This window comes from Narcine bancroftii, chromosome 2, assembly GCF_036971445.1.
Source record: "Narcine bancroftii isolate sNarBan1 chromosome 2, sNarBan1.hap1, whole genome shotgun sequence".
NCBI classification, from domain to species: Eukaryota; Metazoa; Chordata; class Chondrichthyes; order Torpediniformes; family Narcinidae; genus Narcine; species Narcine bancroftii.
This window is the reverse complement of record NC_091470.1, coordinates 55,683,552-55,699,790: the sequence shown is the minus strand read 5'-3', so window position 1 is coordinate 55,699,790 and position 16,239 is coordinate 55,683,552. Positions and strand designations below refer to the sequence as shown.

Sequence of the window (16,239 nt, the reverse complement as noted above, 5' to 3'; positions counted from 1 at the left end):
CCATTCAACGAGATCATGGCTGATCTTAAAGTTCAGTACCCCGTCCCCGCTTTCTCTACGTAACCTTTAATACCCTCATACTGAAGAAATATATCTAATTCCCTCTTAAAAATATTTAATGAACCTGCCTCTACTGCCCTCTGTGGCAATGAATTCCACAGATTCACCACCCTCTGGATAAAGAAATTCCTCCTCATCTCGGTCCTAAATGGTTTGCCTATTATCCTCAAACCATGGCCCCGGGTTCTGGATTTTCCCATCATTGGAAACATCCCATCTGCATCCATTCTGTCCAGTCCTGCCAGAATTTTATATGTCTCTATGAGATCCCCTCTCAATCTTCTAAACTCCAGCGAGTACAATCCCAATTTGCGCAATCTTTCCTCAAAAGTCATTCCTGCCATTCCAGGTATCAGCCTGGTGAATCGCCTCTGCACTCCCTCCATTGCAAGAACATTCTTCCTTAGGTAAGGTGACCAAAACTGCACACAATACTCCAGGTGGGGTCTCACCAAGGCCCTGTACAGCTGCAGTAAGGTATCCTTGTTCCTATACTCAAACCCTCTTGATATGAAGGCCAACATACCATTTTCCTTTTTAACCGCCTGCTGTACCTGCATGCTCGCCTTCAGAGACTGGTGTACAAGTACCCCTAGGTCTCTCTGCACTTCCCCATCTCTTAATCTATTGCCATTCAAATAGTAATCTGCCCTCCAGTTTGTATTACCAAAGTGGATAACCTCACATTTATCCACATTGTAGTGCATTTGCCATGTATCTGCCCAGTCCCTCAATTTATCCAAATCACACTGGAGCTTCCTGACCCCCTCTTCCGTGCACACAACCCCTCCTAGCTTAGTGTCATCTGCAAATTTGGAGATATTACATCCAATCCCCTCATCCAGATCATTAATGTAAATTGTGAACAGCTGGGGTCCCAATACAGATCCCTGTGGCACCCCACTGGTCACCGCCTGCCACTCAGAAAATGAGCCATTTATCCCAACTCTCTGTCTTCTACCTGCCAGCCAGTTCTCAATCCACATCAATAATTTGCCCCCAATCCCATGAGCCTTGATTTTGTAAGCCAGTCGTTTATGCGGGACCTTATCGAAGGCCTTTTGGAAGTCCACCACATCCACTGGCTCTCCCCAATCTATTTTACCTGTTACCATCTCAAAGAATTCCAATAGATTTGTCAAGCACGATTTACCTTTTGTAAATCCATGTTGACTCTGTCTGATCCCTTCTCTGCTAGTCATATGCTCACTATTACATCGTTAATAATGGATTCCATCATTTTGCCCACTACTGATGTAAGGCTCACCGGCCTATAATTCCCCGCTTTTTCTCTACCCCCCTTAAATAGTGTGGTAACATTAGCTACCCTCCAATCCATGGGTACTGATCCTGAGTCTATCAAGTTCTGGAAAATAATTCTTAAAGCATCTGATATCTGAATGGCCACTTCCTTAAGTACCCTATGATGTAGATTATCAGGCCCTTGGGATTTATCTGCCTTCAATCCCTTAAATTTCCCCAAGACCATGTCCTTAGAGATACTGATTTCTTTCAGTTCCTCCCTTGCATTAGTCTCTATGTTTCCCAACATCCTTGGGAGGTTATTTGTATCCTCTCTTGTAAAAACAGAACTAATGTAAGAATTTAATTGGTCTGCCATTTCCTTATTCCCCATTATATATTCCCCTGATTCCTACTGCAAAGGACCTACTCTGAATTTCACCAATCTTTTCCTCTTGACATATTTATAAAAGCTTTTGCAGTTGGTTTTTATATTTGCGGCAAGTTTACTTTCGTAATTTATTTTTGCTCTCTTGATTAATCCCTTAGTCCTCCTTTGGTGCATCTTGAACTGCTCCCAATCTTCGGTTGTGGTACTTTTTTTGGCCAATTGATATGCTCTCTCTTTGGACTTAATGCTGTCTCTAATTTCCCTTGTTATCCACGGTTGAGTCACCTTTTTTGGTTTATTTTTATGCCAAACCGGTATAAACGATTTTTGCAATTTCTCCATTAGATCTGTGAATGCTTTCCATTGTTTATCCACAGTCAACTCCCCCATAAACACCACCCAATCAATCTTACTCAACTCCCATCTCATACCATCATAATTCCCTTTATTTAAATTCAGGACCTTAGTCTCGGTTTTAATTTCATCACTCTCCATGTCGAATGAGAATTCGATCATATTGTGATCGCTCCTACCCAAAGGGCCTCGTACAACAAGATTGTTAAACGCAAACAAAAGTGGGAACAAGATCTAAACATAAAGATAAAAAATTAAAAATGGGAAAAGCTATGCTCCAGAACTATGAGAAATACAATAAACAGGAGGTTACGCATGATACAATATAATTGGTTACACAGGCTATATATCATGCCCCAAAAGTTAAATAAATGGGACCCAACAGTATCAGATAGATGTTTTCGCTGTAAGAAGAAAATGGGAACAACAGTACATTCAATTTGGGCATGTGAGAAAGTGTAAAAGTTTTGGGAAGATCTAAATGAGGTATTAAATAAAATCACAAAAAGCAACATACCAAAAAATCCAGAGATCCTTCTAAGTAATATAAGAAGTAAAGAATTAGGCCTCAAACTGGATGAAGCGCAAAAAAGATTTATTATGATAGCCTTAGCTGTAGCAAAAAAATTTATAATGTCAACCTGGAAATCAGAAGAGAGCCTGAGAGTACAGAAATGGTACATGGAAATTAATAAATGTAAAAAATAACAATGGAAAAAATAACATATAATTTAAAAAATAAAGTCACATTATTCGAACAAATTTGGGAACCGTACATGGAACACATGTACAGCGGACCTCCACCCCCTAAAATGATAGAATGAGAAGAAGAAATGAACTGATCCAGTGTGTAAAAGTAGATGACACAATTTTCTTGTTTATTTTCATTGAGTGATGACATTGTTTAATGGGTTTATTGTATTGTATATGCTGAATGTTTAATGGGTTTGGAGGGGGTTAGGAAGAAGGGAAGGGGAAAAAAGGGGAAAAAATGATACTGTGTATATTCAAGAGGGAAATGTTTGTGTGTATTTTGATTAATATGGTTCATAGTGTGAAAATAATTTAAAAAAAAAAGTAGATTACTGGCCTGTTAGTAGGATAATGTGCATTAGGGGTCTTAATATGTTGGAGTTTCAACTGAATTTAAAAAAGTTTTATTTTGTTTGCATACCCCAACACTCAGCCACAACCTTAATGACATTCTCATGCACACATTAGATAGTTTATTAAAACAATTACAAGTGTACTTGGGCTTTATAATATTCAGTTACCTATTGTAATATTGTGTATAGTAAAGTGTTTTCGTCACTGACCTTTCTTTCTTTCAAGGTTATTTTGCTGATTGAAATTGTCCAGTAAATTTTCTTACCAGATGTGAAAGAGAGTCTTAAAAATTTGTCTCTAAGCATTTTATTAAAATAAACTATTTATGTTAAAGATGATGCAGTTGTTCACTTAGGTTTTGTTTTGCAGGACTGCAATTACTTGTTTGGGAGCTTTGTATGAACAGCTGGGCCGAACTTTGGGAAATACACAAACCAACACTGTGGGAAACTTGTTGAAAGCAGTGAAAAGTGCTGAGGTAGGAGTCTTTGTATCAGAATATCTTTTTCAAAAAGAAAGCTGATAGAATTATTTTAATAGTATTTTTTCTGCATTTGAGAGATTCTATTTGATTTGGTAAATTGACATCTTTGTATATAATTGGGTTTGGACTCTGATTATATTCTGATCAAAAGTTCCAGGAAAGTGCTAAGCCTCCAATGCAAGATGAGAATCTTGATTTTTGTTAGCTTTGACTCGATTATCTTTAACATCTGTCTTTGACACATTTTGTCATCTAGTCCCAAGGGCGCTATGAAATTATGCTGAGCTTGCGCAAGGTGCTTCTGGGGCAAGGAGTTGCTGCTGTACCATGCCACAGAGATATCTACAAAGCTGCTCGCTCATGTTTGACAGACCGATCAATGGCTGTTCGTTGTGCTGCAGCAAAGGTATGCATTTTGCAGATTTATTTATCTTTGTTCACTTTTTGACACATTTGAATGGAGGAAAAAGGCTCTGTACAGTTTACTAACATTGCAAAGCTTGTTCAAAGATTTGTTGTTTATTTCTGGATTTGGTTCCAAGACGCACAAAATTGAGAAATAAGGTTAAGCTATGTTGAAAGCCTCAGGAAACCTGCACTTGAGAGAAGATCTAAAGCAGACTTGTTAGAATGAAGAAATGGAACAGTGAATACTATATTTTCACATCGAATGTAACAGCACATTGTGAACGTAAGAAAAGATTGAACACAGTTCATCTGGGAACTTGTTAACCAGTTGAAGGGAAAAGAATGAGGGGTAACAGATGAATATTTAATTGAAAGTGATTTAGAATAGAGTGTAGGTGAAACCTTATCGAGTTTTGAGGTAATTAAATTTAATTTGGGTTGGAAAATAATGGTTGAAATAGGATATTTGCATTCCATGTTACATAGTCTGAATGGGTGAAGTAAAAGATATTGCAGCAATCTGGAAGCTGCGAATAAATCACATTTTATTAAATCACAAGTTTCACAGGATGATGGGCTTGCAGGCATGACTAGTGATTACGGATACTGTAATAGCATCGTGCTAACTGTTCCACTATGTTTGATTTCAAGTTATTAACATTGAGCTCTGAATCAGAAAGATATATCAGTAGAAGTTGTGCATTTTTAAAAGATTTTTGATTGAATTTTTGTATAGTTGTTCCAATAGATACTGACAGCAATTTTGTATTTCAGTGCCTTTTGGAACTGCAGAAAGAAGCTTTATTTATGTGGACCACAGAACTAGAGAATGTCGTTACACTTTGCTTTAAAGCCTTCGAAGGTTCTAATTATGATGTACGTGTCTCTGTGTCAAATTTGCTGGGAACTATTCTGGCTTCAGCCATGGAGTCGAAGCAAGGCCCAGGTGGGTGCAATCGATTTGAGAACTTAAAACTTTTGGATTCTGAATTACCATTTAAATACAAAACAAACAAGATTAGGTTTTTTTTAATAGGTTGATATAAATATGGTAAAATTGTTTCTTGAACTTTTATCCATTATGGTCATGAATTTCTGTTGGTTTCTTCCAGGACTGGTTGATTTATCAACTTCCACAACTCTCTCCACCTTTACCTTCTCCTCATTCATCTTGCTCCAGCTGCCCCCTTTTTACATTTTTTCCCCTTTTTTGCATCTGCTTTTGAATTCCACCCCTCACTGTCCCCATCTGTATGTCATCCTTCACCTTTTCCTTTTTCACCAATCCCTTTCAAGTCCATGTCTCATCCTTCCCACTTTCTGCACATTCCTGGCTATCTCCCTTCTTCATGATTATTCTTAATTCAAGGTTTTGACCCAAATCATCAACAATTATTTTTCTTGGGACTGCTGATTGAGATCCTCCAGGAGATTTTTTTCAAATTTAAAAAAAGTACAGCTAAAAAATCTTTGTGATTTCATCTCATTTAAATAGTATGTGTAATTTTAAATTAGGCATTCAATGCAGTAATATGCAACAGGTTTTGTATGGGGTTAATCTGTATTAAACTTGTGTAAGCTTCTGAATCTGAACTCGTATTTTTGCATGATACAGTCAAGGTAGTGGGTGGCACAGTGGCTTATTCCAGAAGCCCAAGTTTGGTGATTGCACATTCTGCTAGTGATTGTAATGGGTTTTCTCTGGATACTCCCATTTCCCCACATCCCAAAGACTTGAAAGTTGGTAGAGTGTGATAGATAGAGTGTGATGTGTGATAGAGTTAAGGGGAACATAGGAAAAGAGGTTACGGGGAAATTAGTGGATGAATGGGTTTGTTTGTTGGCAGGAATGAATTCAATGGGCTGACTCACCTTCTTCATTGGAAGAAAATATGTTTTTAACTTCCTCAGGGCTTTTTGCCTCATTAAGTAAATTTAACTTGCCACCTTTCACTTTCATGGGTCTTAATTATGTTGGTTGATTTTGCTGGAAGTCCTTTACGCATTTAAATCTTGTTTTTTTTTCTTATGTACTGGGAACTTTGCTTTTGTTTCTCATTCTAGGATGTATATTGGCTCTTGTCCACTAAAGCCTCACATTTTAAATGATCAGTGCCATCCCTCATGATTCTCCAAATCTTTAGTTTTCTCATTCTTTCAGATCTCTGATAGCTGTTAGGTTCTGTGGGTTTTTTTTCCTCTATTTCATCTGCTGTCTTGTGATTATGATTTTCATAAGGAAGACTGCACTGAAATTGCTTCCCAATAAAACAATCACTTTCTCTTCTCATCATATAACTTCCTTGGTAATTTGTGTGAAAGCCACCTTTGAGAGTAAATGTTGGTCCTCTACAATCTAATGCCTATTACTTTGTCTCAGTCGCTTGAAATTTTTGAGATTTTCTTTAATTATGCACCTTTTAAATGGTATTTAAGTCATCACTTTATCCTGGTCTTTTAGCTACTACTTTATATATTCAAGCAACCCATCATGGATCAGATATTTCTGCATTCACAATTGTTATTTATTTCATACATTCTGAGCCAACCAAACTGAGAATCACTATGGGCCCAAGTCTGACATTCAAAATGAGCCAAGAACCCCAATTTTGCTCTCATTGCATGACATTGACATTTTAATTCCAGATTCATAGAATTACCCTACACTTTGGTCTGCATTGATATCGAGGCTTAATATTATATGAGGTTAGTTGATAATATTTGGAAAATATATCAAGGAAAAATGGATTTTAAGTCACTCTGTGTTTGGTTTATTTATATGTATATTTGCATTTATTCCAGGTACAAGACAGGTGGTTCGTAAAATCTCACTGGAGGAAGCAATGGACTTGCTAGCCTCCGGCTTCCTGAGAGGTGGTAGTGGGTTCTTGCGTACCAGTGGAGAGATGCTGAAAGGATGCAGCTCTGTTAACCGGGATGTTAGGATTGGAGTAACTCAGGTTAGATTTGACTTTTCCCTTTGAGAAAACCTTAGCTGCTTTGATATCTCAGCTACAATTCTAACTTCAGAGATAAGTATAATTTTCTTTACCAAGGAAACAAATGAAAAATCTGAAAATAATTGTGAAATACTTATTTCCCTTGTAATACTCTGTTTTAAGCTTAGTGTATTTGCTGCAGGGCCACAACCATCCTCAAGCACGAGAACCAACGGTCAAAATTGTTTTGTGTTACCTTGTATGAGAATGAAATGCTACACTTAATTAACAATGCAGTTGAAAACCAGTGAAATAATATCCAATTTATGATTCAGATTTGCAGGGGGGTGGGAACCAAAGTTCTAGAGGAGTAGAGGAGGGAAAAAGTGATGTGAAAACAGCATACACCGAGGAAGTCAATGTGTTGTATGTGGTGGAAATTTTCTCAGGTATATCACTTTCAATGCAAGGAATATTGTAGGAAAGGCAGATGAGCTGAGAGTGTGAATTGGCACCTGGAATTATGACATTGTGGACATTAGTGAAACTTTGTTGCAGGAAGGGCAGGACTGGCAGCTCAATGTTCCGGGCTTCAGATGCGATAGAATGGGGGGGTGGGAGGGGAGAATGAAAGGGGGAGGAGTGGTATTGCTGATCAGGGAAAACATCACAGCTGTACTTGGGCAGGACAGACCAGAAGGCTTGTCTACTAAGGTTATATGGGTGGAGCTGAGGAATGGGAAAGGTATGACCACACTCATGGGGTTGTATTATAGATAACCCAGTAGTGAACGAGAATTGGAGGAGCAAATCTGTCGAGAGATAGCAGACAGCTACAGGAAACATAAGGTTGTGATACTTGGAGATTTTATTTTTACACATATTGACTGCGATACCTATACTATAAAAAGGCTGGATGGCTTGGAGTTTGTTAAATGTGTTCAGGAAAGTTTTCCGAATTAATTCATTGGGGTACCAACTAGAGAGAGTGCAATATTGGATCTCATATTCAGGAATGAGACAGGACAGGTGACAGAAATATGTGTCTGGGAACATTTTGGGTCCAGTGAGCATAATTCCATTAATTTCAAGTTAATTGTGGAGAAGGATATGTTTGGGCCTCAGGTTGAGATTCTAAATTGGAGAAAGGCCAGTCTTGAGGAAATGAGAAAAGGTCTGGAATTCTTGGATTGGGATAAGTTGTTTTCAGGCAAGGATGTGCAAGGTAAGTGGAGGACCTTCAAAGGTGAAATTTTCAGAGTACAGAGTAGGCAAGGTTAGCAGGCATAGAGAACTTTGGGTTTTGAGGGATATTGTGGATCTGGTTTGGAAGAAGAGAGAGGTGCATAGCAGATATGGAGCAAATAAGGAACTTGAGGAATATAAAAAGTGCAAGAAAACTCTCAAGAAAGAAATCAGGAAGGCTTAAAGAAGACACGAGGTTGCTTTGGCAGACAATGTGAAAGAAACTCCAAAAAGTTTCTACCTATATAAAGAGCAAAAGGATGGTAAGGGACAAAATTAGTACCCTTGAAGATCAGAGTGGTCAGCTTTGTGTGGAGCTAAAAGAGATAGGGGAGATCTTTAATGTTGGTTTTTTCATCCGTATACACTCAGAAAACTTGCACATAGTAAGGAAAACAAGCAGTGAGATCATAGAACCTCTACAGATTAAAGAAGAGGAAGTGCTTGTTGTCTTAAAGCAAATAAGGGTGAATAAATTCCCAGGGCCTGACAAGATATTCCCTTGGACCTTGAGGGAGGCTAGTGTAGAAATTGCAGGGGCTCTGGCAAAAATATTTAAAATGTCCTTCACCACAGGTGTGGTGCCAGAGGATTGTTGGGTTGTTCACATTGTTCTGTTGTTTAAAAAGACTCCAGAAGTACCCAGGCTGGTGAGCCTGACTTCAGTAGTAGGTAAATTATTGGAGGGCGTTCTAAGATATTAGATATACAGGTATTTGGATAGCCAGAAACTGATTCGGGATAGTCAGCATGGTTTTGTGCATGGTAGGTTATGCTTAACCAATCTTTTCGAATTTTTCGATGAGGATACCAGGAAAGTTGATGAAGGAAAGGCTGTGGATGTTGTCTACGTGGACTTTAATAAGGCCTTTGACAAGGTCCCACATAGGAGATTAGTCAGGAAGGTCAGACTTGAGGTATTCATGATGAAGTAGTAAACTGTATTTGACAATGGCTGGATGGGAGAAACCAGAGAGTAGTGGTGGATGATTCAAACTGGAGGCCTGTGACTAGTGGTGTGCCTCAGGGATCGATACTGGAGCTTTTGTTATTTGTCATCAATAAAAATGATCTGGATGATAATGTGGTAAATTGGATCAGCAAGTTTGCCAATGACACTAAGATTGGAGGCGTTGTGAAGAAGGTTTTCAAAGCTTGCAGAAGGATCTGGACCAGCTGAAAAAATGTGATTGAAAAATGGTAAATGAAATTTAAGGTCGACAAGTCAAAATCGGAATTTATTGTCATGAACAAGTCACAAAATTACATGATTTGTGGCAGCATCATAGAGCAAACATTCAGATAAACCACTTTTACAACAATAAATAAAAAAAACAAAATCGTGCACAAAAAGTAAGGCAGTGTCTTGGGTTCATTGATTAATCAAGAATCTGATGGCAGCAGGAGAAGGAGCTGTTCTTCTGTTGCTGAGTGCTCATCTTTAGGGTACTGTACTTTTTTCCCAATGGTAGCAGAATGAAGAGGGCATGGCCTGGGTGGTAAGGGCCTTTGAGGATCGAGGCTGCTTTATGAAGACACCGCCTCTTATAGATGTCCTCTATAGAGTGAAGGCTAGTGTTTGTGGAGTCCCAGGCTGAGTTAACAACTCTCTGGAGTTTATTCTTATCCTGAGAGTTGGCGCCTCCATACCAAACAGCGATGCAACTAGCCAGAATGGTATCCATTGTACACCTGTAGAAGTTTTTGAGGGTCTTCGATGACCTACTGAATCTCTTCAAGCACCTCACAAGGCTGCTGGCGATCCTTCATGATTGCATCAACATGGATCCTCCAGGAGAAATCCTAGGAGATGCTGACATCCAGGAATTTGAAGTTCTTGACCCTCTGCACTACTGAACCTTCAATGAGGACTGGGTTGTGTTCCCCTGATTTCATTCTGAAGTCCACAATCATCTCCTTGGTTTTGCTGACATTGAGTGCAAGGTTGTTGGCATGACACCACTCAGTGAGCTGATCTATCTCCATCCTATTGGCTTCCTCGTTGCCAATAACTGTGGTGTCCTCTACAAATTTGTAGATAGCATTGGAATTGTCCCTGGCCACGCATTCTTGAGATATGCCTGTGTTGGTAATCAGTGAGGAGGAGACTTTTTTTTCCAATTTTTACTGACTGTGGTCTTCCAATGAGGAAATCATGGATTCAGCTTGCAGATGGAGGTGTAGATGCCCAGAGTTTGTTGCTTCTTGACAGCACTGAGGGAATAATGATGTTGAAGGCTGAGCTGTAGTCAATGAAGAGCAGTTGTTATGTATGAGTTGATGTTTTCAAGATGATCCAGAGCTGAATGGAAAGCCAGCGATATTGCATCTGCTGTGGAGCGATTGTGACGATAGGTGAATTGCAGTGGGTTAAGACCTTTGCTTAGGTACATGTTAATTCTGACCATGATCAACCTTTCAAAGCATTTCCTCACAGTAGATGTTAGTGCTACTGGGCGATAGTCATTGAGACAGCTCACCCTGCTCTTCTTGGGCCCTGGGATGATTGATGCCCTTATGAAGCAGTTGGGAATCTCCGACTGGAACAATGAGAACAATGAGAAGTTGAATATGTCTGTGAATATTCTGGCTAGTAGATTGGCACTGCTTTTCAGTACCCTGCTAGGTACGTCATCAGGGGTTGATGATGCCTTGCGGGGATTCACCCTCTTGAATGATGTTCTGACGTCGTCCTCAGAGACAGATATGTGAGGTGTTGCACTTTGGTAGGACTATCCAAGAAAGGACATACATGGTAAATGGTAGGGCAACGAGGAGTGCAGTAGAACAGAGGGATCTGGGAATACAGTTATGTAATTTCCTGAAAGTGTTGTCACAGGTGGATAGGGTTGTAAAGAGAGCTTTTGGCATATTGGCCTTCATAAATCAAAGTATTGAGTGTAGGAGTTAGGATGTTCTGATAAAGTTGTATAAGACATAGGTGAGGCTAAATTAGTATTGTGTGGAGTTTTGGTCACCTAACTACAGATATCAATAAGATAGAAAGAGTGCAGAGAAAATTTACTTAGATGTTGTCTGGACTTTAGGAACTGAGTTACAGGGAAAGGTTAAATAGGTTAGGGCTTTATTCCCTGGAGCATAGAAGAATGAGGGGAGATTTGATAGAGGTATTTAAAATTATGAGGTGGATAGACAGAATAAATGTAAATGATTGACAGAGTAAATTTTTCCACTGAGGGTAGGTGAGATACAAACCAGAGGACATGGGTTGAGTGAAAGGGGAAAAGTTTAGGGGAACATGGGTGGGTGGGGGGGCGGAAGAGAAACGACTTCACATAGAGAGTGATGGGAGTGTGGAGTGGGCTGCCAGTTGAGGAGGTGAATGCAGACTCAATTTTAACATTTAAGAAGAATTTGGACAGGTACATGGATGGGAGTGGAATGGAGGGCTATGGACTGGGTGCAGGTCAGTGGGATGAGGCAAAAAAAGGTTCAATACAGACTAGAAGGGCCGAAAGGGCCTGTTTCTGAGCTGTAATGTTCGATGGTACTATTGGATCAAAACAAGCCTTGGGACATAAGTTTGACTGAATTCTTGGTGATAAATTCAGCTGCAGTTTACATATTTTAGTGCCCTTAATAATTTTAAGAATGCTTATTAATTCCTGATTTAATGAAGCCATTCAGTGCTTCATTTAATGTTACTTTAAAGTAGTTTTGTTCAGTGTTGGAATTGGAAACTTAAAAAAATTCACAAATCCATCTTTTGTAGGCTTATGTTGCATTTGTTTCTACGCTTGGTGGTGAGTGGTTGGAACTGAACTTTGCTTCTCTACTTGGACATATTTTGGAGTTGGTGTCCCATCCAAAAGCGATCCAGAATCAAATTGATGCCATTTGCTGTCGTCGTTGTGTTTCATTTATCCTTCGGGCCACCATAGGAAGTCTACTTGGAGAGAAAGCTCAGATTGCAGCAGTGAAGGAGATCTGTCAGGCTGTGGGAAAACAGAAGAAAGCAGTCGGTATGAAGCGTGTATTTTTACATTTACCGTATATTTCGGTGTGTAAGACGACACTTGAAGCACCCATGCATGCCAAAAACAGGGGTCATCTTATCAGCCAGATACAAAAACATAATCTGAAAATTCAACTCAAAATACTATGTCCCATTCAAACCCCACGCTACAACAAATTTTTAAGCTACCAGAATATAACCATATAACCATATAACCATTTACGGAGGCCATGTTGGCCTTTTGAGTCCACACCGGTTCCTTTGTATATTTTCTTGCCGGTCATCCTTCTTGTCACTCCTCCTCCTCTTCTCCAGTCCTGCAAACATTCAGCAAATTCTTGGGCTTTCTTTGGCTCCGAGAACAGACTATTCCATTGACTCTATAACGCTCTTTAAGGTCACTCTGCGTCTCCTGCCTGTCCCAGACTCTCCTACTAACTCCAGTCCCAATAACATCCTCATTTCTACACCTCTCGCTGGGTGACTGAATATGAAAAATACATTTTTATTGTTTAAAAAAAAAAGCATCAAAATCCTATATATAACATATAATAAACTGCTGAAAACTGATAACTTTATGATCAAGATCTTTTGGTAGTTTCTGAGCAATGTTTGTTTTTTGTCATATTACCAGATTTTTCCTGTTCATGAAATGCCAACACCAGCCTACTATACCTTTAAAATCTCTACTGTGTTCTGGGATTGACGTTGCCCACTTCAGTGCATGTGCTCTGATTTTATTTCTTGAGACAATGTAGTAATCTTGCCTCTATTCGAGTACCCATTCTGCAACATGATTTTCCAAATCTGGCCAACAAATAATTCCTCTTCTCATCAAACATTGCTTCTTTGGATTTTTCTTAGGACATCTTCATTCTTTCTCCAATCTCTTAACCATCTTTTCAGTAATGTCAAATGTCCTTTTAGCAAAACAGTTGATAGATTCCTTGGCCACATCAATGACTTTTAACTTAAAACTTGCTTCATACTTTCTTTGTTTTGCTGGAGGCTCCATGATAACACCCACCTTCCAGCCATGTCCAATAGCTTTGTCAACGAGACACCAGCTTAGTCAACACATGTATTTTTAGGGGTCGTCTTATACACATGATATATGATAAAACCATGAAATTCAGGCTGAAATTGGGGACCTGTCTTATCTGAAGGTCAACTTGTACACCAAAATATATAGTTCATTTTTTGGCTATTGCTACACGAGCTATACATAATATAGTAATCTCACTAATTTTTTTTTGGTGTTAAATAGAGGCATATCTCTTACTAATTTTACATCTATGGTTCAGTTGATAGTCAGATCCTTCACATTGGCTTCAGAATTCATGAAGTCTTTTGGAATCTGGTTACACATGAGCAGAAAAAACACCGCCTGATAATAATCAGTCATTTTATCTCAGCTGATGCATCAGCATTCCAACATTTGGTAGGCATTTATGCGCTCTGAGTAGGAAATTTATTATCGATCATTATTTGCTCCTGAATATCCACAAGCTGCAGTGAAACAACACAGCAGCAAAAATAACTCTGAACACTGTCTCTGACCTCATGGTCTGGTACGACTATCACTTGACAACTGTTGTAAAGAAATCAGGCACACCAGAAATTTATGAGCCACCTTGGCAAAACTGCAAAAAAGTACCAAAATATATGAGGTTGGGAAAAAAAACTAATGTGGATATCAATTGATGACAACCTAGAAATAGACAGCACAGCATCAAAGGGTTTGACAACCCAAAAACTTTGGATGATAATGGTCCATAGAAGGGCCCCATGTCCATGGCAGGTTGAGGTGTTCAGTCAATGGGTGCCTCACTAGTAATGAATGCCTCTGTTGTAAAATGAATAAATACAAAATTACAGCTTTTTAAAAACAAATGTGCATGCATTTTTTTGACATTCTGTGCCTTTCAATTCTTTTTTTTAAACTTTATTTAAGATTTTATAACATGAATAACATATAGGATTACATTAAAAAAAAATTAAGAATAAAATAATAAAATTACAATACAGTATCAGTAACCCCATAATTATTACACATTAATAACCCAACTCAAATTAGTCCAACCCCCCTTTCTCCCCCAAAATAAAGAGTGAAGAATTAATAAAGTTAATAATATATGTGAGAAAAAAAACCCACTTACAAAAAAAAACAAAAACATAACCGATTAAAATACTAACAAAAAGAAAAGTAATTAATACTAAGATAACATACTTAAAAAACATATTTAAATCAAACTTAAATGCATATATTTAACAAACGGAGTTAAAATGAAACATATTTAACTCAAACTTAATATAAAAAATTAAAGTTAGTAACATTGTCTATCAAAAATTCTTAAACAATAATCAATTCTTAAAAATAATTGTAGCATGAAAAAAAAGATGAAAAAAAACTTTCTCTATAGAGATAAACCTTCACCAAATATCAACTAACTTCACATCTATCATCATATTAGTCACATAAACCTCCATCTTAAAACAAAATTTAAACCTCATTAAGCATTGTACAATTCAATTTTAGTACTCTTCCACCATTTTGCCCTTTTACTCTTGAATAATTATCCAATAAAAGCTCCAATACCACATTTAAATATCCCCAATCATTACGTTAAAATTCAGATATCCAAATAATAAAAACACATCTACAACGAAATCTATATCTTCAACAAATGGAGCATAAACCACAAACAAAATTCAAGCCTCATTAAGAATTGTACAATTCAATTTATAACTTTCACCATTATTCCCTTCGTTCTATAACTAAAATAGCAAAATAATATACACCAGAATTACCACTCCTTTCACCTTAAAGTTAAAGAAAAAATATAAAAAAAAACCTTCCCATTCACATTTAAATTTCAAATATTCCTTATCTACTGAATAAACTTTACAAAAAAAACCACATCAATTTTTAGTTTTTTAAACAATCGAATACTTTCTTATGCTTTTTTTTTAATAAAAAAACCCCCTTCACTCTTTAATCTAATAATACAAAAAAAGGAAAAAAAACAGGTAGGAGGTTAAAAATACCCCCTCCTGTCTAAACCGCGCAATGCGGTAACTCCCAAAAAAAAATGGGTGTGAGATAACTCACACGTAGCAGATGACTTTCAGGAAATAGTGCCTATCCAGTTCTCTCCCCCAACTCTCACTTCATCTTAAACTAACATCATCATTATTTAATATCCCTTTTTTAAAAAAAAAACATTAGAAAAAAAAAGGACAACTCTTCTTTTAATCAGCTTCAACTGCCGAGTCACCATTACAACCATTCCTTCTTGGAGCACGGCTCTCTTCTTCCATCTCTTGTCTCCTTAGAGATCGTGGCGGACTATGTCTCTGTTGAAACTGAGTAATTGGCAGCTCTTGAGCAAATGCTGTAACTTCCTTTGGAGAATCAAAGAACTTTGGTTGGCAACCATCTTGAAAAACCTTCAAAACAGCTGGATATCTAAAGGTTGCCTTGTAACCTTTCTTCCACAACAACTCTTTAGCAGGATTGAATTCCCGTCGTTGGAACATAACTTCTTGACTCAAATCCGCATAGAAGAAAACTCGATTATTTTGAATCATCAAGGGTGATTTTCTCTGTTGTGCATTTCTAATAGCCACTCGTAAAATTATTTCTCTGCCGTAATAATTCAAGTAACGAACCAAAACAGGTCTTGGACTTTGACCTGAAATAGGTCTTCCACGCAAGGCTCTGTGAGCACGTTCCAGTATTATACCTTCTGGGAAATGTTCTTGACCCAGCACCTGCGGAATCCATTCAGTAAAAAATTTTCTTGGGTCTGGTCCCTCCATACCTTCCGGCAAACCAATAATCTTTATATTGTTCCGTCTGGATTGGTTTTCCAAATAATCAATCTTTTTCACCAATTTTTTATTTTGAGTTTGTAAGTCTTCAACCATTTTGGTCACATCAAGAACTTGATCCCGTATTTCGTCTATATCTTCTTCACACGAATTAAATTTATCTCTCACTTCAAGCTTAAAAGCTCCAAACTCAGCCATC

The 16,239-nt window shown here is 38.0% G+C and overlaps 1 protein-coding gene across 3 annotated transcripts in view; it reads left to right on the top strand.

Annotated features, from left to right (window-relative positions):
* Nucleotides 1-16,239, top strand: part of heatr5a (HEAT repeat containing 5a) — a 157,103-nt gene that overhangs the window by 26,761 nt on the left and 114,103 nt on the right. For all 3 annotated transcript variants that reach the window (XM_069916719.1, XM_069916718.1, XM_069916720.1), the window contains exons 4-8: nt 3,524-3,632; nt 3,895-4,044; nt 4,821-4,992; nt 6,849-7,006; nt 11,964-12,213. In XM_069916719.1, the coding sequence (XP_069772820.1) occupies nt 3,524-3,632; nt 3,895-4,044; nt 4,821-4,992; nt 6,849-7,006; nt 11,964-12,213 (839 nt within the window). The remainder of the gene's footprint in view (nt 1-3,523; nt 3,633-3,894; nt 4,045-4,820; nt 4,993-6,848; nt 7,007-11,963; nt 12,214-16,239) is intronic.